Here is a 22716-nt window from a genome sequence, read left to right on the forward strand (position 1 = left end):
AGGAATAGAAAAGCAACTGGAATCACTCAACAGGGGAAAGTCCACTGGACCTGATGGGATACCAATTCGATTCTACACAGAGTACGCGAAAGAACTTGCCCCCCTTCTAACAGCCGTGTACCGCAAGTCTCTAGAGGAACGGAAGGTTCCAAATGATTGGAAAAGAGCACAGGTAGTCTCAGTCTTCAAGAAGGATCGTCGAGCAGATGCACAAAACTATAGACCTATATCTCTGACGTCGATCTGTTGTAGAATTTTAGAACATGTTTTTTGCTCGAGTATCATGTCGTTTTTGGAAACCCAGAATCTACTATGTAGGAATCAACATGGATTCCGAAAACAGTGATCGTGTGAGACCCAACTCGCTTTATTTGTTCATGAGACCCAGAAAATATTAGATACAGGCTCCCAGGTAGATGCTATTTTTCTTGACTTCCGGAAGGCGTTCGATACAGTTCCGCACTGTCGCCTGATAAACAAAGTAAGAGCCTACGGAATATCAGACCAGCTGTGTGGCTGGATTGAAGAGTTTTTAGCAAACAGAACACAGCATGTTGTTATCAATGGAGAGACTTCTACAGACGTTAAAGTAACCTCTGGCGTGCCACAGGGGAGTGTTATGGGACCATTGCTTTTCACAATATATATAAATGACCTAGTAGATAGTGTCGGAAGTTCCATGCGGCTTTTCGCGGATGATGCTGTAGTATACAGAGAAGTTGCAGCATTAGAAAATTGTAGCGAAATGCAGGAAGATCTGCAGCGGATAGGCAGGTGGTGCAGGGAGTGGCAACTGACCCTTAACATGACAAATGTAATGTATTGCGAATACATAGAAAGAAGGATCCTTTATTGTATGATTATATGATAGCGGAACAAACACTGGTAGCAGTTACTTCTGTAAAATATCTGGGACTATGCGTGCGGAACGATTTGAAGTGGAATGATCATATAAAATTAATTGTTGGTAAGGCGGGTACCAGGTTGAGATTCATTGGGAGATTCCTTAGAAAATGTAGTCCATCAACAAAGGAGGTGGCTTACAAAACACTCGTTCGACCTATACTTGAGTATTGCTCATCAGTGTGGGATCCGTACCAGATCGGGTTGACGGAGGAGATAGAGAGGATCCAAAGAAGAGCGGCGCGTTTCGTTACAGGGTTATTTGGTAAGCGTGATAGCGTTACGGAGATGTTTAACAAACTCAAGTGGCAGACTCTGCAAGAGAGGCGCTCTGCATCGCGGTGCAGCTAGCTGTCCAGGTTTCGAGAGGGTGCGTTTCTGGATGAGGTATCGAATATATTGCTTCCCCCTACTTATACCTCCCGAGGAGATCACGAATGTAAAATTAGAGAGATTAGAGCGCGCATGGAGGCTTTCAGACAGTCGTTCTTCCCGCGAACCATACGCGACTGGAACAGGAAAGGGAGGTAATGACAGTGGCACGTAAAGTGCCCTCTGCCACACACCGTTGGGTGGCTTGCGGAGTATAAATGTAGATGTAGAAGAGACGATCAGCATCATTCAGAAATGAATACCACTTGATATCTGTGATCTGGTGTGATTTTGTTTATTGACAGCCTATCTCATTTAAATAATATGAGAAAATTGACAGAGTGGCAGTAAGATGCTCCATCCTCTCCGATAGCTGTGAACGTCTTTACGCGAGCACTTGAGCAAACTACATCAAGCTTCCCACAATTCCTTCCACACTGTGAGCTGCAATACGTTAACAACACATTCATCATTTGGCTGCATGGAGAAGCAGAGCTGCAGTAGTTCCATCAGCATATAAACAGCCAGCATAAGAACATCCAGTTCACACTAAAACAAGAAAGTAACAGTGTGACTCTGACCTGTGGTGTGGAACTCTGTTGCACTCCCGACAGAACCCTGGGGCACAACGTCTATTGCTAATCCACCCACAAGATATGGGTCCTACGCACTGAATCACAATGTTGTCCAACTCAGAAGTGTTCCATCCGAAAATACAGAAGCGTCCGGTTCCACCCGTCAGCTTTGACCCATGACGTCACAAATATGGCGGAAACGAGCATACACTATGACTCCAATATGGCGCCTATGACGTTATTACGTAAACATGATCACAAACACGAAAATACATTGAAAAACCAACACACACACGTTCCACAAAAAACCCAATGAAACTAACGGGACAAGCATGGGAAATTGGGGTTTTTTGGGTGGGGACAAAGTAAATATAAACAAATTTAGACACTCACCACCATACCAAACTACACGAAATGACGAAAAAAACCGACAACACAAAACTCCCCAAATTCCACTAAACACAATATCCTCTGGAATCGGGCCCTTCCCTTGACGTATATAGCTCAACAGCAGCTCTCGATCCCACACTTCCCTTGACCTGTATAGTTCGACATCAGCTCCTGATCCCAGAAATAACAATTCCCTTGATCTATATAGCTCAACAGCAACTCCCGATACCGGAACACCTACAGCCACAACCACACATTGGAATCGAACACTTCCCTTGACCTATATAGGTCAACAGAAACTACCGCTACCAAATCATAAAACCCAAAACTACAACCACGTCCACAATCATCACTACCTCAAAAAACACAACAAACCAACAAAATTGGAATTGAACACTTCCCTTGACCTGTTATCTTTAAGACATCTCCACATATAGCCGTCCCTGTTCTGAGACGCCAGAACTTTAGTAAGCCTCATTTCTTCACGACACACTGAACACTTCACACCTTCATCCAAAAATCTGAATAGTTGAAGAAATTTTATTAGACACAACACACTGTCCCCCATCATCGCCAACAACCGAAAACTGTTGACCTTGTCAGTCATATCCACACCTACCAAAGACATAAAAAAAGCAATTTACCAAAATTCACCCACGACGAACAGAAAAAAACTACAATAACGTCGACATAACAAAACCAAAATCGTTAACTCACTGAAAAATATTCCGCTGAAAGCACAGTCACTACTGATACCACACACATGCAATGCTACCACGCAAATGAACTCCATACGCCATGTAACACGCTACCCATAAACACGCCGCCAGAGAAAACCACCGACTGCAACAATACGCCACCTATAAACAAGCCACACACGTAAACTAAACCAGAAACATCACCTAACACACAACACATAAAGACACCGCTAGAGAACACCACCGATTACATCAAAACGACACCTATAAACACGCCACTCTCAAACTAAATTCTGCGCCGTTGTGACGTCACACACCACAACAGCCTTACATCATGGCTCAAAGCTAATGGGTGGGATCGGACGCTTTGCTCGACCCTTCCATCCTACACACACTGACCGCCTGAGCCCACTGCATCAATGATTAAAAGACTATCGAATAAAAATTGAAAGAGTTGCATTACACTTTCTGAGCCAGTGAATATCATGCTAAAACAATAAGTAAAGCTACTAAGTATAGTAGGAACCCAGATACAGATCATGAAATAAAATAACAATTCCTGGTGGTCCACCAAGGATGTCAGTGAGCGAGTAGGCTAGATGCTCTGCTGAAGAAGCATCGAGCCAGTTTCCCAGAGTGGCCACAGAATTCAGGATCTGGTAGAGTCCATTGCAGACTAGTTGTGGACATAGTAAAATCTCTCAGTGCCAAAGGTGTCTACAAGATACAGTGTGAATGCAGTGCTGTCTAACTGGGGAAACTGGAAGGCCCATTAGCACTCGCATACTGTAATGAGAGCCCTGCGTGTGGTTCGGGCAGCACAGTAAATCGGCACTAACAGAACACCACCACAGGTGTAGGCAGCTATTGAGTTTCGAGAAGCACAAATACTGGCAAAACAGCCATGAGTGTGTACACACTAAATAACAGGAGCAGTCAAAAATATGAAGCAACCTGACAACATCAATATAGAAGTTTGCTACACACTACCAACACCCCGGTTGCCAGCTCTCCCACTACCCCGGGCTGCATGTGACCACACGGCTGTGATTTTGCCAGACACTGCCACGACCAGCTAAACAGGTGTGGAGATCTACAGGAACCAACTGCTGTCCGTATGACTCCAGGAAAAACCAGACTCTGTGCTGCTAAAATGTCAGAACTTAGTAATTTTCATGAGGACACAATGTGATAACATATATACATATGACTGTTACACGCAGAAAGAATATCCCACCCGAAAGCTGCTTGTCTCACTAAGAGATGGTGAGTTGTTTCTCAGACAGAAACCAGCCTCTGAATGACTCTAAAGAAGGTAGGGTTTTGATGGAAAATATTTTCTGAAGGAAGAGTTCTGCTCAAGCAATAGGATTTCGTTGCCTGGTGATACTGTTCTTTGACAGAAGTATGACAGTGCAAATCTCACGAAGTTGTTTGGTTGGATGAAACATTGGTAAATGCTGATCATTCCAGACCAACCACGAGGACTGATGACACTGCACAAGAAACATTGAAAGCTTCAGCTGTTGACTCATTCTTTTACATACTGGAACAGTCAGTTAGTTTGTTCCAAATGCTTTGTTATCATTTACATTGAAGAAATCTGGGGACTTCTCAGCAGAAATGAGGGCCAAGAAAATTGAAGAGCGCTTCAGACACTCATTGCTTCCTTACATAGAATATAACTCCACAATAATGTGTGATTGTGCACCATATTATTCTGTTCAGTTAAACAAATTCCCCACATGCAGAAGCAGGAGGAGGGACATAGTGGATGAGCTAGAGAGGAACAGAATAGATTCATTTGATAGGGAAATGAAAAAGGTAGCAATGCTGGAAATCGAAAAAGAGTATAAATCGTGTAATGTCACTTGGGACATCGTTGAAATTGCAGAAGAAAATAGTCAAAAACTTTGCGCCTTCCACCATATTGTTGCCACTTCAATGCAGTAGAAGATGCGTGTGTTCAAGTGAAATTATATATTGCAGACAGAAATAAAAGTTTCAATTTAAAAGAGATTGAAATTTTAGTGCTTGATATCCTGGCAGTGTTATTCCTACAACACGGAACAGTATTGTCACACACATGTGGAACATCTTAGAAGAAATTAGGAGGCAATAGCAGGAGCAGCAAAGATAGTGATTGTGACATAGGAGATGTGGCTAATGATGACACTTCCATTGAGGAGTGTCAGACAATGGAAAATCCAGAATGGAATAACAACAACGATATGTTAAGTCAAAACAATGGAAAATCCGTGATGGAATAATGACAATATTAGGCTGTGAAAAGGATAGATTGCTACTCACCATACAGTGGGGACGCTGAATTGCAGACAGGCCTCAGCACCCACATTCGGTGATCCTGCATCTGTGAGCTGTGTTTGCGTGAATGTGTGTGTATATGTTGTCTTATTCAGAAGAAGGCATTTTTTTTGTTTAGTAGTCTTTTTGTTGTACCTGTCTGTGACTCAGCATCTCCTCTTTATGTTGAATAGCAGTCTATCCTTTATACATTATTGTCACTGAAGATTGTGGTTTTCTATGCCCTTTCATGAGATGCAGGTTAGAATCCCCCTACACAGCAAAATATGCACTGAAATGCAGAAACATTGTAATTGTTCCTTCATCTTGACATATATTTGCAAACATTAAATTCTTTTTAATTACGAAAAAAGTGTGTTTCAGTCCCCCAAAGGTTATTAGCACTCTTTTTGCAACTTATCCAAGATGCCAGTTTATTTTATTATTTTAAGTATTTTATAAGATGGTGCAACATGTCATCTGAAAGGATTTTAATAGGATAGACACAGACTGTGGGAGCCTACATAGTTATATTGCTTTAATGGTTCTTATACATTTCAATGCATCTGTTTCCAGAGACAATCCTCTCATCATCAGGTTGTTTACACTCAGTTTGTGGCATTATTAAATAAAATAAAAACATGCATTCTTTGTTAAAGTTTATAATACCGACTGTTTTTAGCAGTTTATATCTTAATGTAATTGGATATATAAGAAGTCTACTCACCAAGTGGCAGCAGGAGAACACACATAAAAAACTTATTATGTATGCAAGCTTTTGGAGCCAACGGCTCCTTCTTCTGGTAGAAGGGGTAAAGGGGAAGAAAAAGGACTGATGAGGTTTAGTAGAAGGGGTAGAGTTTTGAAAAGTATCCCAGAACCCTAGATCAGGGGAGACTTACCAGATGGCATGAGAAGGAAATTACTCTCGGCAAGATTTAAAAACCTCAGAGCTTAAAGGTGGAAGACAGGGTAATATGTCAAAGCAGAGATAACTGCTAAAACATTGTACATGAGTTCATAAGAGTCAAAAGCTAGGTGCATTGTATGTGAGAGGTATAGGAAAGGGGGTAGGTTTTGTGGGGCAGTCGCCCTGAACTGTTGGTCAGGGGAGACCTACAGTTGTTGTTGTTGTGGTCTTCAGTCCTGAGACTGGTTTGAAGCAGCTCTCCATGCTACTCTATCCTGTGCAAGCTTCTTCATCTCCCAGTACCTATTGCAACCTACATCCTTCTGAATCTGCTTAGTGTATTCATCTCTTGGTCTCCCCCTACAATTTTTACCCTCCACGCTGCCCTCCAATACTAAATTGGTGATCCCTTGATGCCTCAGAACATGTCCTACCAACCGATCCCTTCTTCTGGTCAAGTTGTGCCACAAACTCCTCTTCTCCCCAATCCTATTCAGTACCTCCTCATTAGTTATGTGATCTACCCATCTAATCTTCAGCATTCTTCTGTAGCACCACATTTCGAAAGCTTCTATTCTCTTCTTGTCCAAACTATTTACCGTCCATGTTTCACTTCCATACATGGCTACACTCCATACAAATACTTTCAGAAATGACTTCCTGACACTTAAATCTATACTCGATGTTAACAAATTTCTCTTATTCAGAAACACTTTCCTTGCCATTGCCAGTCTACATTTTATATCCACTCTACTTCATCATCAGTTATTTTGCTCCCCAAATAGCAAAACTCCTTTACTACTTTAAGTGTCTCATTTCCTAATCTAATACCCTCAACATCACCCGACTTAATTCGACTACATTCCATTATCCTCGTTTTGCTTTTGTTGATGTTCATCTTATATCCTCCCTTCAAGACACCATCCATTCCGTTCAACTGCTCTTCCAAGTCCTTTGCTGTCTCTGACAGAATTACAATGTCATCGGCAAACCTCAAAGTTTTTATTTCTTCCTACTCCGAATTTTTCTTTTGTTTCCTGTACTGCTTGCTAAATATACAGATTGAATAACATCGGGGAGAGGCTACAACCCTGTCTCACTCCCTTCCCAACCACTGCTTCCCTTTCATGTCCCTCGCCTCTTATAACTGCCATCTGGTTTCTGTACAAATTGTAAATAGCCTTTCGCTCCCTATATTTTACCCCTGCCACCTTTAGAATTTGAAAGAGAGTATTCCAGTCAACATTGTCAAAAGCTTTCTCTAAGTCTACAAATGCTAGAAACGTAGGTTTGCCTTTCCTTAATCTTTCTTCTAAGATAAGTCGTAAGGTCAGTATTGCCTCACGTGTTCCAGTATTTCTACGGAATCCAAACTGATCTTCCCCGAGGTCGGCTTCTACTAGTTTTTCCATTCGTCTGTAAAGAATTCGTGTTAGTATTTTGCAGCTGTGGCTTATTAAACTGATTGTTCGGTAATTCTCACATCTGTCAACACCTGCTTTCTTTGGGATTGGAATTATTATATTCTTCTTGAAGTCTGAGGGTATTTCCCCTGTTTCATACATCTTGCTCACCAGATGGTACAGTTTTGTCAGGACTGGCTCTCCCAAGGCCGTCAGTAGTTCCAATGGAATGTTGTCTACTCCGGGAGCCTTGTTTCGACTCAGGTCTTTCAGTGCTCTGTCAAACTATTCACGCAGTATCTTATCTCCCATTTCATCTTCATCAACATCCTCTTCCATTTCCATAATATTGTCCTCAAGTACATTGCCCTTGTATAGACGCTCTATATACTCCTTCCACCTTTCTGCTTTCCCTTCTTTGCTTAGAACTGGGTTTCCATCTGAGCTCTTGATGTTCATACAAGTGGTTCTCTTATCTCCAAAGGTCTCTTTAATTTTCCTGTAGGCAGTATCTATCTTACCCCTAGTGAGATAAGCTTCTACATCCTTACATTTGTGCTATAGTCATCCCTGCTTAGCCATTTTGCACTTCCTGTCGATCTTATTTTTGAGACGTTTGTATTCCTTTTTGCCTGCTTCATTTACTGCATTTTTATATTTTCTCCTTTCATCAATTAAATTCAATATTTCTTCAGTTACCCAAGGATTTCTACTAGCCCTCGTCTTTTTACCTACTTGATCCTCTGCTGCCTTCACTACTTCATCCCTCAAAGCTACCCATTCTTCTTCTACTGTATTTCTTTCCCCCATTCCTGTCAATTGTTCCCTTATGCTCTCCCTGAAACTCTGTACAACCTCTGGTTCTTTCAGTTTATCCAGGTCCCATCTCCTTAAATTCCCACCTTTTTGCAGTTTCTTCAGTTTTAATCTACAGGTCATAACCAATAGATTGTGGTCAGAGTCCACATCTGCCCCTGGAAATGTCTTACAATTTAAAACCTGGTTCCTAAATCTCTGTCTTACCATTATATAATCTATCTGATACCTTTTAGTATCTCCAGGGTTCTTCCATGTATACAATCTCCTATCATTACAGTATGGGATGAGAAGTACAGTCCTTTTCCTTCACCCTTTTTCCTTCCCCTTCAACCTTCCAACCCTTCTGCGTGAAGAAGGAGCCACTGCCAATCACAACAGTCTTTTATGTGCATGTTGGTGAGTAGATTTTTTATCTATCCAATGAAATAAGTTTATATCTTAAGATTTTTAATAATTGTAGAAGAAGTAGAAGAACCACAGTGCATCATCCGGCACTAGCATTTTGATATTACTGATTCTTTGGGTAAGAGGTACCAGCTGTTATAGTTTGTTAGTAATAGTTATATGCATTCAAACACTTTAATGGTACACTATACAATTCAATGACATGTTTCAAGAGTCACTGCTCTCACAATGAGGTTGCTATCACTCTTCAGTGTGTGATATACTATTAAAGTGGGTGGATGCAGATCATTATTACCAATAAAGTATAACAATCGCTGAATCACAACCGAGGAATGCACAGTATTAATTTTCCATGTTGCTAGCTGAGATTTCCAGAACTAGTTGACCGGACGTTATTGATATAATTGCTAGCCACATAATTTTAATAAATTGTATACATGCAGTATAGTGATTTATTAACATGTGCCCAATATGACTATCACTTACTGAACGGCTGTGTTCAGGAAATGACTTCTGATGATAGATTTGTCAACCTTCTTATGTTGTAATCACCTCCTTCTTCATGATACCAGCTGCATTTTTACCTACATATTACTGGAAAGAAAGACAGAGAGAAAAAAAAAACTTTATATGCGCAACATGTGAAAAAACTTTCTCCATTCTGGACTTTACATGTAGGTAAAGAACTATAATCTCACACAACTAGAAAACGAAATTAACACACCAAAGAAAGATTAATAATTGTCTCAGCAGAAAAGTGGAAGTTGAAAATGAAATCCCATAGAGCCAGAACCCCCCCCCCCCCTTTCCCATTTATTCCCCCTGCTCATTTTCTGCTGTAATTGCACTCAAGCATCCCACCGAATAATTCTGTGTCACTCAAGTTGTTCTTAACGATTAAAATACCTCCACTCTTTTGGAATTAATTTGATTTTCTATTTACCTATAGCATACAAGGTGAAAGTGGACCCACCCGGATAGCTGTACACGTTAAAGTGCCGCTTCTGGGATGGGGAGATGTGCCGGACCCGGATCGAATCTGCCCAGTGGATTAACTATGAGGGTCAGTGTGCTGGCAGCCTGGATGTGGTTTTTAGCCAGTTTCACACATCCTACTAGGTGAATAACAGGCTGGTATCAAAGTCCCACCTCGTTTACATGATTTGCAAATATTTATAGGATTTTTGCCCACTCTCACATGGGTAACACTATACACAGACATTTGGGGTACACATGTAAACATTTCCCATGCGGGGTGGAAGGTGGGCTAACAGTGTGGAAGGCCATCTGGCCACCCCTTAAACTAACCGTGCCAAATCCATGAATAACAATGCTGATTCTGTGCTGATGCGAGACAAAAGCACAAGAAGAAGAAGATGATAATACAAGGGGAAAGTGGCCATGTTAAGGTGTGAAGGCAAAGCTGTAATAGAATCCACCCTGTTATCGGAATGAAATTTTCACTCTGCAGCAGAGTGTGCACTGATATGAAACTTCCTGGCAGATTAAAACTGTGTGCCTGACCGAGACTTGAACTCGGGACTTTTGCCTTTCGTGGGCAAGTGCTCTACCAACTGAGCTACCCAAGCACGACTCACGCCCCGTCCTCACAGCTTTACTTCTGCCAGTACCTCGTCTCCTACCTTCCACACTTTACAGAAGCTCTCCTGCGAACCTTGCAGAACTAGCACTCCTCAAAGGATGTTGCGGAGACATGGCTTAGCCACAGCCTGAGGGATGTTTCCAGAATGAGATTTTCACTCTGCATTGAAGTGTGCGCTGATATGAAACTTCCTGGCAGATTAAAACTGTGTGCCGGATCGAGACTCGAACTCGGGAACTTTTCCTTTCGCGGGCAAGTGCTCTACCAACTGAGCTACCCTAGCACGACTCACACCCCGCCCTCACAGCTTTACTTCTGCCAGTACCTCGTCTCCTACCTTCCAAACTTTACAGAAGCTCTCCTGTGAACCTTGCAGAACTAGCACTCCCCAAAGAGAGGATATTGCGGAGACATGGCTTAGCCACAGCCTGGGTGATGTTTCAAGAATTAGATTTTCACTCTGCAGTGGAGTGTGCGCAGATCTGAAACTTCCTGGTAGACTAAAACTGTGTGCCGGACCGAGACTCGAACTCGGGACCCTTGCCTTTCGTGGGCAAGTGCTCTACCAACTGAGCTACCCAAGCACGACTCACGCCCCGTCCTCACAGCTTTACTTCTGCCAGTACCTCGTCTCCTACCTTCCAAACTTTACAGAAGCTCTCCTGTGAACCTTGCAGAACTAGCATTCCCCAAAGAAAGGATATTGTGGAGACATGGCTTTGGCACAGCCTGGGGGTTGTTTGCAGAATGATATTTTCACTCTGCAGCGGAGTGTGCGCTGATATGAAACTTCCTGGAAGGAGAGCTTCTGTAAAGTTTGGAAGGTAGGAGATGAGGTACTGGCAGAAGTAAAGCTGTGAGGGTGGGGCATGAGTCGTGCTTGAGTAGTTCAGTTGGTAGAGCACTTGCTCGCGAAAGGCAAAGGTCCCGAGGTCGAGTCTCGGTTTGGCACACAGTTTTAATCTGCCAGGAAGATCCACCCTGTTTTACGGGACCATCCATGTTATATTAGTTTTTCTTCTGCAGACACTTACACATACATGCACTTGCATTTTGAGTGCTTTAGTGACCCATTCCCTTATTACTACTCCCAACCCTTCCTCCTCTAGAACCAATCGGTCCCGCTTATACAGTCCAGTATCGATTTACTTGGAGGTGACAGTATATTGTAAGTTGTATTTTCTGATTTATCTGCAGGTCCTGGCTTCATGAAGGAGATGCAGCACTCGGCACCAGCAGATATGGCCCTGGAGCGTGCTTTCAATGCATACTGGAGCGAACAGTACCCGCACTGTTCCCTGTGCACTGTTTTGCTGCACACAAAGGTATGAAACACAAGCACATTGGCATTCTTCCTTACACTAGCCTCTTATTGTACATACTGTAGAGATGGGGAACGGAGAACTGTAACTGCACATCGACAACAGTGTTCCCACAAACAATCCAGAGCTGATAGAGAGCATCATCACTGATACAGGGATTAGTGATCACAAGGTCGTTGTAGCTAGGCTCAATACCGTTTCTTCCAAATCCACCACAAACAAACGCAACATAATTTTATTTAAAAAAGCGGATAAAGTGTCACTAGAAGCCTTCCTAACAGAGAATCTCCATTCCTTCCGAACTGACTATGCAAATGTAGACAAGATGTGGCTCAAATTCAAAGATATAGTAGCAACAGCAATTGAGAGATGCATACCTCATAAATTGGTAAGAGATGGAACTGATCCCCCGTGGTACATAAAACAGGTCCGAACTCTGTTGCAGAGGCAACGGAAAAAGCATGCGAAGTTCAGAACGCGAAATCCCGAAGATTGGCTAAAATTTACAGACGCGCGAAATTTGGCACGGACTTCACTGCGAGATGCCTTTAATAGGTTCCACAACGAAACATTGTCTCAAAATTTGGTAGAAAATCCGAAGAAATTCTGGTCGTATGTAAAGTACACAAGTGGCAAGACGCAGTCAATACCTTCACTGCGCAGTGACGATGGTACTGTTACCGACGACTGTGCCGCTAAAGCGGAGTTATTGAACGCAGTTTTCCGAAATTCCTTCACCAGGGAAGATGAATGGAATATTCCAGAATTTGAAACACGAACAGCTGCTAGCATGAGTTTCTTAGAAGTAGATACCTTAGGGGTTGCCAAGCAACTCAAATCGCTTGATACGGGCAAGTATTCAGGTCCAGATTGTATACCGATTAGGTTCCTTTCAGATTACGCTGATACAATAGCTCCCTACTAAGCACCTATATATAACCGCTCGCTCACCGATACAGACTGGAAAATTGCGCAGGTCGCACCAGTGTTTAAGAAGGGTAGTAGGAGTAATCCATCGAACTACAGACCTATATGAAACTTCCTGGCAGATTAAAACTGTGTGCCCGACCGAGACTCGAACTCGGGACCTTTGCCTTTCGCGGGCAAGTGCTCTACCATCTGAGCAACCGAAGCACGACTCACGCCCGGTACTCACAGCTTTACTTCTGCCAGTATCTCGTCTCCTACCTTCCAAACTTTACAGAAGCTCTCCTGCGAACCTTGCAGAACTAGCACTCCTGAAAGAAAGGATATAGCGGAGACATGGCTTAGCCACAGCCTGGGGGATGTTTCCAGAATGAGATTTTCACTCTGCATTGAAGTGTGCGCTGATATGAAACTTCCTGGCAGATTAAAACTGTGTGCCCGACCGAGACTCGAACTCGGGACCTTTGCCTTTCGCGGGCAAGTGCTCTACCATCGGAGCTACCGAAGCACGACTCACGCCCGGTACTCACAGCTTTACTTCTGCCAGTATCTCGTCTACTACCTTCCAAATTTTACAGAAGCTCTCCTGCGAACCTTGCAGAACTAGCACTCCTGAAAGAAAGGATATAGCGGAGACATGGCTTAGCCACAGCCTGGGGGATGTTTCCAGAATGAGATTTTCACTCTGCAGCGGAGTGTGCGCTGATATGAAATTTCCTGGCAGATTAAAACTGTGCGCCCACAGTATTAATCTGCCAGGAAGTTTCATATCAGCGCACACTCCGCTGCAGAGTGAAAATCTCATTCTGGAAACATCCCCCAGGCTGTGGCTAAGCCATGTCTCCGCTATATCCTTTCTTTCAGGAGTGCTAGTTCTGCAAGGTTCGCAGGAGAGCTTCTGTAAAGTTTGGAAGGTAGTAGACGAGATACTGGCAGAAGTAAAACTGTGAGTACCGGGCGTGAGTCGTGCTTCGGTAGCTCAGATGGTAGAGCACTTGCCCGCGAAAGGCAAAGGTCCCGAGTTCGAGTCTCGGTCGGGCACACAGTTTTAATCTGCCAGGAAGTTTCATATCAGCGCACACTCCGCTGCAGAGCGAAAATCTCATTCTACAGACCTATATCATTGACGTCGGTTTGCAGTAGGGTTTTGGAGCATATACTGTATTCAAACATTATGAATCACCTCGAAGGGAACGATCTATTGATACGTAATCAACATGGTTTCAGAAAACTTGTGCAAAGCGGCTAGCTCTTTATTCGCACGAAGTAATGGCCGCTATCGACAGGGGATCTCAAGTTGATTCCGTATTTCTAGATTTCCGGAAAGCTTTTGACACCGTTCCTCACAAGCGACTTCTAATCAAGCTGCGGGCCTATGGGGTATCGTCTCAGTTGTGCGACTGGATTCGTGATTTCCTGTCAGGAAGGTCGCAGCTCATAGTAATAGACGGCAAATCATTGAGTAAAACTGAAGTCATATCAGGTGTTCCCCAGGGAAGCGTCCTGGGAACTCTGCTGTTCCTGATCTATATAAATGACCTGGGTGACAATCTGAGCAGTTCTCTTAGGTTGTTCGCAGATGATGCTGTAATTTACCGTCTAGTAAGATCATCCGAAGACCAGTATCAGTGGCAAAGTGATTTAGAAAAGATTGCTGTATGGTGTGGCAGGTGGCAGTTGACGCTAAATAACGAAAAGTGTGAGGTGATCCACATGAGTTCCAAAAGAAATCCGTTGGAATTCGATTACTCGATAAATAGTACAATTCTCAAGGCTGTCAGTTCAACTAAGTACCTGGGTGTTAAAATTATGAACAACTTCAGTTGGAAAGACCACATAGATAATATTGTGGGGAAGGCGAGCCAAAGGTTGCGTTTCATTGGCAGGACACTTAGAAGATGCAACAAGTCCACTAAAGAGACAGCTTACACTACACTCCTCGCGGTGTGGGATCCTTACCAGGTGGGATTGACGGAGGACATTGAAAGGGTGCAAAAAAGGGCAGCTCGTTTTGTATTATCACGTAATAGGGGAGAGAGTGTGGCAGATATGATACGCGAATTGGGATGGAAGTCATGAAAGCAAAGACGTTTTTCGTCGCGGCGAGATCTATTTACAAAATTTCAGTCACCAACTTTCTCTTCCGAATGCGAAAATATTTTGTTTAGCCCAACCTACATAGGTAGGAATGATCATGAAAATAAAATAAGAGAAATCAGAGCTCGAACAGAAAGGTTTAGGTGTTCGTTTTTCCCGCGCGCTGTTCGGGAGTGGAATGGTAGAGAGATAGTATGATTGTGGTTCGACGAACCCTCTGCCAAGCACTTAAATGTGAATTGCAGAGTAGTCATGTAGATGCAGATGTAGATAGAATTCCTTTACATCCTAGTAGACTGAGAGCTACAATGAAGGTTATCAAACTCCAGTATTCAGATGAAATGTTGTTATGGCGAACTCAGAGGAAGCCCTCCAAGCAATTATGAATGTACTCTATGAGGTACACATGAGCATGTGCTTAGTTGTCAATATCAGGCAAACAAAAATTTTGCATCAAACTTTACCAATGCCCGACCTTAGAGATCATTGGTGAAATTCTGCCAAATGTCAAGCACTTTCCTTACTGCAACAGTCACCTCTCGACTAATGCAAATATTGATTCCAAAACTCGGTATCATATAAGACGTGGTAGTGCGGCTTTATGCTGTTTGCGTGATATGGTGTCTGACAACTGTGACCTCAGCACTTGGTAGCTCTCTGTCTACCAGACCATCACATACCAACTCTTACTTGTGAATGCGGAGCCTGGATCACCTTGTAAGGCATCTGAAGATCCTCAGAAAATATTGTTAATGATGCTTCGGGTGAATGCTGGAACTGATGTGGCAAAATTGGCATACCTGTAATATACTTTATTCAAGTGGTTGGCTGACAATATAGAAATGCACTCTTTGAAATGATAACTGTTTATTACAAGAACCAAAATATATGCAACTTCTGAGAGTTAATGTCCACACAACTACGCTGTCTCCATTCACCGTGCTTGTTGGACTATTTATGACTGTTCACAGTACTTCAAGCAACAGTGGCAGACTAAGATCTGACAAGTGGAACTGAAGGTAAGAGCTAGAAAACCTCGTGACCAACAACTCGCAGCAACCTGTGATTCTGTTGGACAGAATGTGCCCTCACTGTAGTAGAAAATGTACTTGTGGAATTGGTCTCCTCAGCAATGCACGAATTCCTAATGGACAACGGTTCTAGTGGAAGAAAAAGAAAAATAGTCATTAACAAGTGAGTGTGTACAATTATGATCATGCTGATGGTAGGAATCCTATGCAATTTTAGTTTGTCTGTGACCTGTAGTCATGACCGATTCCAGTAATGAATGAATTTCAGTGAACCCGATTCAGTCGACTGAGTGATTTGAATCGCAGTTGGGGTTTGTAGACATCTGTTGAAGCAACTGGGAGTACTGGGTCAAGTGAAACTATATTTATAGTTTGTTATCAACAAATTTGATTTTAAAGGAATATAGATACCCACACATACAACAAGGGGAAATTTCTCCTGGATCCATCAAGTGAATTTAATTTTGATAGGAATATGCACAACATTCTCTTCTAATTTACTCACTGTAGTACTGTTTCTCCTTTATAATGTATTTCATTCTAATAAGGAATTCTGGAATACAAAGTTCAGATGTTGAGTGATCAATAGACATATGAGCTGTACCAAAAATTATATGAATCTGTGGTATCTGTTCTTTTTTCTTCTTCATAATTTCTTTCACTCTAATAAGAAATTCTGGAATACAAAGTTGAGGAGTCAAGACACGTAAGCAATATTGAAAATTATATCCAAAAGAATAGATGCCACAGATTCATATAACTGATTTGCCCCAATGGGCAGTGAATCCACCAGCTTCAGTACAGACGCACAATTAAATCCGACCTCCCGTGGGAATCTCAAAGTAATGAGCATGGAAGATGTGTATAGGTCTTGCGGATAGGTGGCTCTGGGTGGAAATGCGGGTTGGCCGAGATGCGTGCTGAGACAATCCGTGCAATTGTGATAAACTCTATGGCCGGATGACACAGTGGTTAACGCAGCTGCATAGTAAGCAGGATATACCAGGTTTGAATATCAGTCTGGTATACATTTTCACTGATCACCGCTGAGTCTGCACGAAGTCCCGATGCAGCTGATATGAATAGTCCCTTTCCTTCCTCCCCCCTCTACCTTCAGTTGACATAATATTGAGAATGGTACTAAGCTTTGAATAGTGTCCTTCTGGCAGAGTTAACTAATACAGAATACACATGGCTAGTTGATTACAGCACAAGAATAATGCAGTCGGCCAGGTCAATGGCTCAGTGCGTGTGTATATACTGGGTGATCAAAAAGTCAGTATAAATTTGAAAACTTAATAAACCACGGAATAATGTAGTTACAGAGGTAAAAATTGACACTCATGCTTGGAATGACACGGGGTTATATATATATATATATATATATATATAGGGGGAAAAAAGGATGGGTATGTTTCCCCCCCCCCCCCTCTCTCTCTCTCTCTCTCTCTCTCTCTCTCTCTCTATATATATATATATATATATATATATATATATATATATATATATATATATATATAAAAACAAAGATGATGTGACTTACCAAATGAAAGTGCTGGCAGGTCGACAGACACACAAACGAACACAAACATACACACAAAATTCAAGCTTTCGCAACAAACTGTTGCCTCATCAGGAAAGAGGGAAGGAGAGGGAAAGACGAAAGGATGTGGGTTTTAGGGGAGAGGGTAAGGAGTCATTCCAATCCCGGGAGCGGAAAGACTTACCTTAGGGGGAAAAAAGGACGGGTATACACTCACACACACACATATCCATCCGCATATACACAGACACAAGGCAAATGTCTGCTTGTGTCTGTGTATATGCGGATGGATATGTGTGTGTGTGCGAGTGTATACCCGTCCTTTGTCTGCTTGTGTCTGTGTATATGCGGATGGATATGTGTGTGTGTGCGAGTGTATACCCGTCCTTTTTTCCCCCTAAGGTAAGTCTTTCCGCTCCCGGGATTGGAATGACTCCTTACCCTCTCCCTTAAAACCCACTTCCTTTCATCTTTCCCTCTCCTTCCCTCTTTCCTGACGAAGCAACCGTTTGTTGCGAAAGCTAGAATTTTGTGTGTATGTTTGTGTTTGTTTGTGTGTCTATCGACCTGCCAGCGCTTTTGTTTGGTAAGTCTCATCACTTTCTTTCTTTTTAGATATATTTTTTCCACGTGGAATGTTTCCCTCTGTTATATATATATATATATATATATATATATATATATATATATATATATATATATATATATATATATATTTTTTTTTTTTCCACGTGGAATGTTTCCCTCTGTCATTCCCTTTCCATTCACGCACTGAGTGCAGAATGATTCTTTAAATAACTCTGTGTGTGCTATGATTGATCAAATCTTGTCCTTATGATCACTATGTGAGTGATAAGTAGGGGGTTGTAGTATATTCCTAGTCATCAGTTCTTCAAACTTTGTAAGGATTTCTCAGGACAGTGTATGTCTGTCTTCAAGAGCCTGGCAGTTCAGTTTCTTCAGCATCTCCGTGACACACTCCCAAGGGTCAAACAAACCTGTGACTATTTGTGTTGCCCTTCTCTGTATATGTTCAATATTCCCTCTTTGTCCTATTTGGAATGGGTCCCACATGCCTGAGCAATATTCCAGAATGGGTTGCACAAGTGACTTGTAAGCACTGCATGTGTGGAACTGTCCTCATTTTGAGTAGCCATTTATCTGGATGACGGCATACCCAGACATATATATATATATATATAACAGAGGGAAACATTCCACGTGGAAAAAATATATCTAAAAAGAAAGAAAGTGATGAGACTTACCAAACAAAAGCGCTGGCAGGTCGATAGACACACAAACAAACACAAACATACTTCCCTCTTTCCTGACGAAGCAACCGTTTGTTGCGAAAGCTAGAATTTTGTGTGTATGTTTGTGTTTGTTTGTGTGTCTATCGACCTGCCAGCGCTTTTGTTTGGTAAGTCTCATCACTATATATATATATATATATATATATATATATATATAGAGAGAGAGAGAGAGAGAGAGAGAGAGATGGATATGTGAGAGAGAGAGATCACGAAATGTCCGGCAGATGGCGCTGGACAGCAAAACGTCAGTGACTGCACATGACAATCGTGTATAAAAGGAGCTTCACTTTTAGTGAAGCTGTATTATCAGAATGGGGAATGTGCGATGTGGGCGTTTCAAAAGATGGTGGACGATGACGAATGGTTGAGTAACGTGTTGTGGAGCGACGAAGCTCATTTCACGCTCCGAGGGTCTCTCAACGCCAACAACTGCAGAATTTGGGCTACCGAAAATCCTAGAACTGTCGTGAAAACTCCATTGCACGACGTGAAAGTCACGGTATGGGTTGGATTTACCACAACTACCATTATAGGGCGTTTTTTCTTCGAGGAAATGCGTGATTCTGGTTTTGTAACTGCTACTGTGATGGGTGAGAGGTACGCCGATATATTACAGAATCGCATCATCCCCAGCCTGGCTGATAAACACCTGCTGGAACGTACGATGTTTATGCAGGATGGCGCTCCACTCCATATTGCTAGACGCGTGAAAGATCTCTTGCATGCGTCGTTTGATGATGATCGTGTGCTCAGCCGCCACTTTCCTCATGCTTGGCCTCCCAGGTCCGCAGACCTCAGTCCATGCGATTATTGGCTTTGGGGTTACCTGAAGTCGCAAGTGTATCGTGATCGACCGACATCTCTAGGGATGCTGAAAGACAACATCTGACGCCAATGCCTCACCATAACTCCGGACATGCTTTACAGTGCTGTTCACAACATTATTCCTCGACTACAGCTATTTTTGAGGAATGATGGTGGACATATTGAGCATTTCCTGTAAAGAACATCATCTTTGGTTTGTCTTGCTTTGTTATGCTAATTATTGCTATTCTGATCAGATGAAGTGCCATCTGTCGGACATTTTTTGAACTTTTGTATTTTTTTGGTTCTAATAAAACCCCATGTCATTCCAAGCATGTGTGTCAATTTGTACCTCTCTATCTACATTAATCCGTGATTTATTCAGTTTTCAAATTTATACTGACTTTTTGATCACTCGGTATTTTCTGTATGAGATAGCTTCTTCTGAAAGCTTAGCAGTGCTTTCAGTCTCGATTATACGACTATCAAACACCCAACACTTTAACTATATTTTGAGACATTACATTTACTCCTTCTAATGACTTTTGACATTGACGAGACATTAAATTTTAATCTTTGATTTTTTGTGTATTACTTCACTACGGGAAATTTTGTCTTGTGATGTGTCAGCTACGAAATACAGAACCACATTATTGTGGATCATCTTTATAATTTTTACCGTTTTCTTTTTTCAGTGCTGTTCAGGTGACATTAACTTAGATGAATGGAAGAACAGTCGGACAGTGACGAAACCATACGTGAGTCCAGTATGGTTTCCAGAGCGTAGTAAGGTAAATATGTAATAAATTTAATTGCAGATTGTACATTCTTATGTGATATATTTCCTGCTGAATGATTATACAAGACATTTAAGAAAGAATATACATATTACAAAGTATTATGTTGTCAAAACTATTGATAATTCTGCCATTGATCGGTTATTGCAGGAATTAATACATTGTTTAGTTTATATTCATTGCTACTAGATGTCAGTTTTATTTTGTTTGCTTGGTATCCATTCCATCACATGTTGCAAAATTGCTGCTGTGCAGTGGAAATCATTTTGTGTTCTCGAGTTTGCAAAGTGTAATTCCGTGATTATTGTGCAAAGATGTTTCAGACTGAGGTTCCGAACAGATCCTCCAAATGGATGGAACATTCACAAATGGTATTGGCAGTTTGTAGACATAGGATGTGTATGTAATATGTGAAGGAAAGCGTCCTGGCCGACCTCATGTTTCTGACAAAAATGTCACACGAATTCAAACTGCTTTCTAAAAATCAACTTGTCATGCCAGTTTGGAGTTACAGCTGCCTACAACAATTTGGTGTGTTTTGAGACGTCAGTTGATTATGAAGCCATACAAGTTACAGCTGTTACAGGCTTTATGTCATGACAATGAATGAAAATGTGTGACATTTTCTGATGACCTTAAGGATGCTATTGACACTTTCGCACAATGCATCGTGCTCAGTGACGAAGCAACTTTCAACCGTAGTGGAAAAGTAAACATACGCGGTGTTTGATTTTTGGGCCTACAGAACCCACACGAAGATCTACATGATCTAAGAGATTCACCTAAAGTCAATGTACTTTGTGTGATGTCCCACACATCTGTTTACAGCCCATTCTTCTTTGATCTAAACACGGTAGACAGTCAGCAGTAACTTGCTATATTAGAAAATTCATAGTTTCTGAGGCTGGGCGAGGACAACTTCATTTTTCAACTAGATGGAGCACATCCTCACTGTTGACGTTCGCCTTCTTTATTTCTTTGTTGATAGTCATCGGTGTCGACATATTTCATTGTTATGCAGGCTGAAAAATGGGGTGTTGAAGTTCAATACTGACTACTGTAAATGATGTAGCCAACAGTTGCAGTTAAGTTTCACAGTTCTATACTTTCACTGTTCACAACCCCCAAATATTACACAGTTATATGGCCAGTTCACTATTAGTAACTTTTGATAAGCCTCATTAACAGTTCGCAGGCAAACATCAGCATACTGCTACAATAGTTTGCTGTTGAACATCTATGAGTAGTAAATGGAGCCAAATAAATTCTTTAAGAATCCTAATAGTTCTTCTTCCAAATGTTTATAATTATTACACAATTTATATTTGTAGAATCTCTCATGAAACAGTTACTGATTTCACCCTATAACAAAAGGTATTAACTAGGAATAGTCTAAATAAATTAGAAAATTGATAACACCTCAAAACTAAGCACAAAATTAGATATGGTGCTATATTTATTAAAACTGAGGGCCAGCCTTTCTCTTTTATAGAAATGCAGATTATACTCGTGTTTGTTAAAGGTAAATGGCAAAAATGAAAATAAAATGAATTGAAGGAGGCAGATGGAAAAACATGAGAGGAAGTTAAAAGATCCCAACTTGCTTTGTCACAACTGGTGTCACCAATAGCATAAATATCTGAATTAAACTCTACCGAGGCATCGGTTTGGTCACCACACAGCTGGCGACTTGGCACTTCTCAGCTGGCCTCCACGATCACTAGATTTGGTGCCCTGTGACTTCTTCCTGTAGCGTTTCATTAAGGACAACATGTATGCTCCAACACTTCCGCAGAACCTAGAAGAGTTGAAGAACCAGATCCATTGTGCCGTAATATTAGTGACGACAGACGTGCTTACTTGAGTGTTGGAGGAATTCTAAGTATTGATGTGATACTGTCCGTGCTGCTGGTGGAGGATGTATTGAACATCTGTAATCTAAGCATCAGAGATTTTCAAATAGTGTCCTAAGTTTCATAGTTGTGTATTCTTTTTGAAACACCCTGTAATATGAGTAGTACCAGCATACACCAATTAACCAAAACATTATGATCACCTGCTTAATAGCATGTTGATGTGCCTTGGGAACACAATACAGCACCAGTTCTGTATGGCATGTGTTTGACCTGTTGTTGACAGCTGTTTGCAGGTATGCAGCTGCAGACATTTATGCACAAGTCAGACGATTCTTGTGAATTACTGGCCAATGATTCGTAAGTCTGGAACCGCGCAACCGCTACGGTCGCAGGTTCGAATCCTGCCTCGGGCACGGATGTGTGTCATGTTCTTAGGTTAGTTAGGTTTAAGTAGTTCTAAGTTCTAGGGGACTGACGACCTCAGATGTTAAGTCCCATAGTGCTCAGAGCCATTTGAACCATTTTCTGGCAGCTGATAGCATGTGTGTTCCAACAGGTTAAAATCAGTCAAACATGGTGGCTGAGACATTGATGTGAGCTAATTATCACACCCCTCAATCCACTTTAGAATGATGCTGGTGATG

The 22716-nt window shown here is 41.8% G+C and overlaps 1 protein-coding gene across 7 annotated transcripts in view; it reads left to right on the forward strand.

Annotated features, from left to right (window-relative positions):
• Positions 1-22716, forward strand: part of LOC126215270 (lysine-specific demethylase 4C-like) — a 384640-nt gene that overhangs the window by 203952 nt on the left and 157972 nt on the right. For all 7 annotated transcript variants that reach the window (XM_049941954.1, XM_049941953.1, XM_049941957.1 and 4 more), the window contains 2 exons: positions 11580-11707; positions 20115-20210. In XM_049941954.1, the coding sequence (XP_049797911.1) occupies positions 11580-11707; positions 20115-20210 (224 nt within the window). The remainder of the gene's footprint in view (positions 1-11579; positions 11708-20114; positions 20211-22716) is intronic.

The sequence above is a fragment of the Schistocerca nitens genome, chromosome 12, assembly GCF_023898315.1.
Source record: "Schistocerca nitens isolate TAMUIC-IGC-003100 chromosome 12, iqSchNite1.1, whole genome shotgun sequence".
NCBI classification, from domain to species: Eukaryota; Metazoa; Arthropoda; class Insecta; order Orthoptera; family Acrididae; genus Schistocerca; species Schistocerca nitens.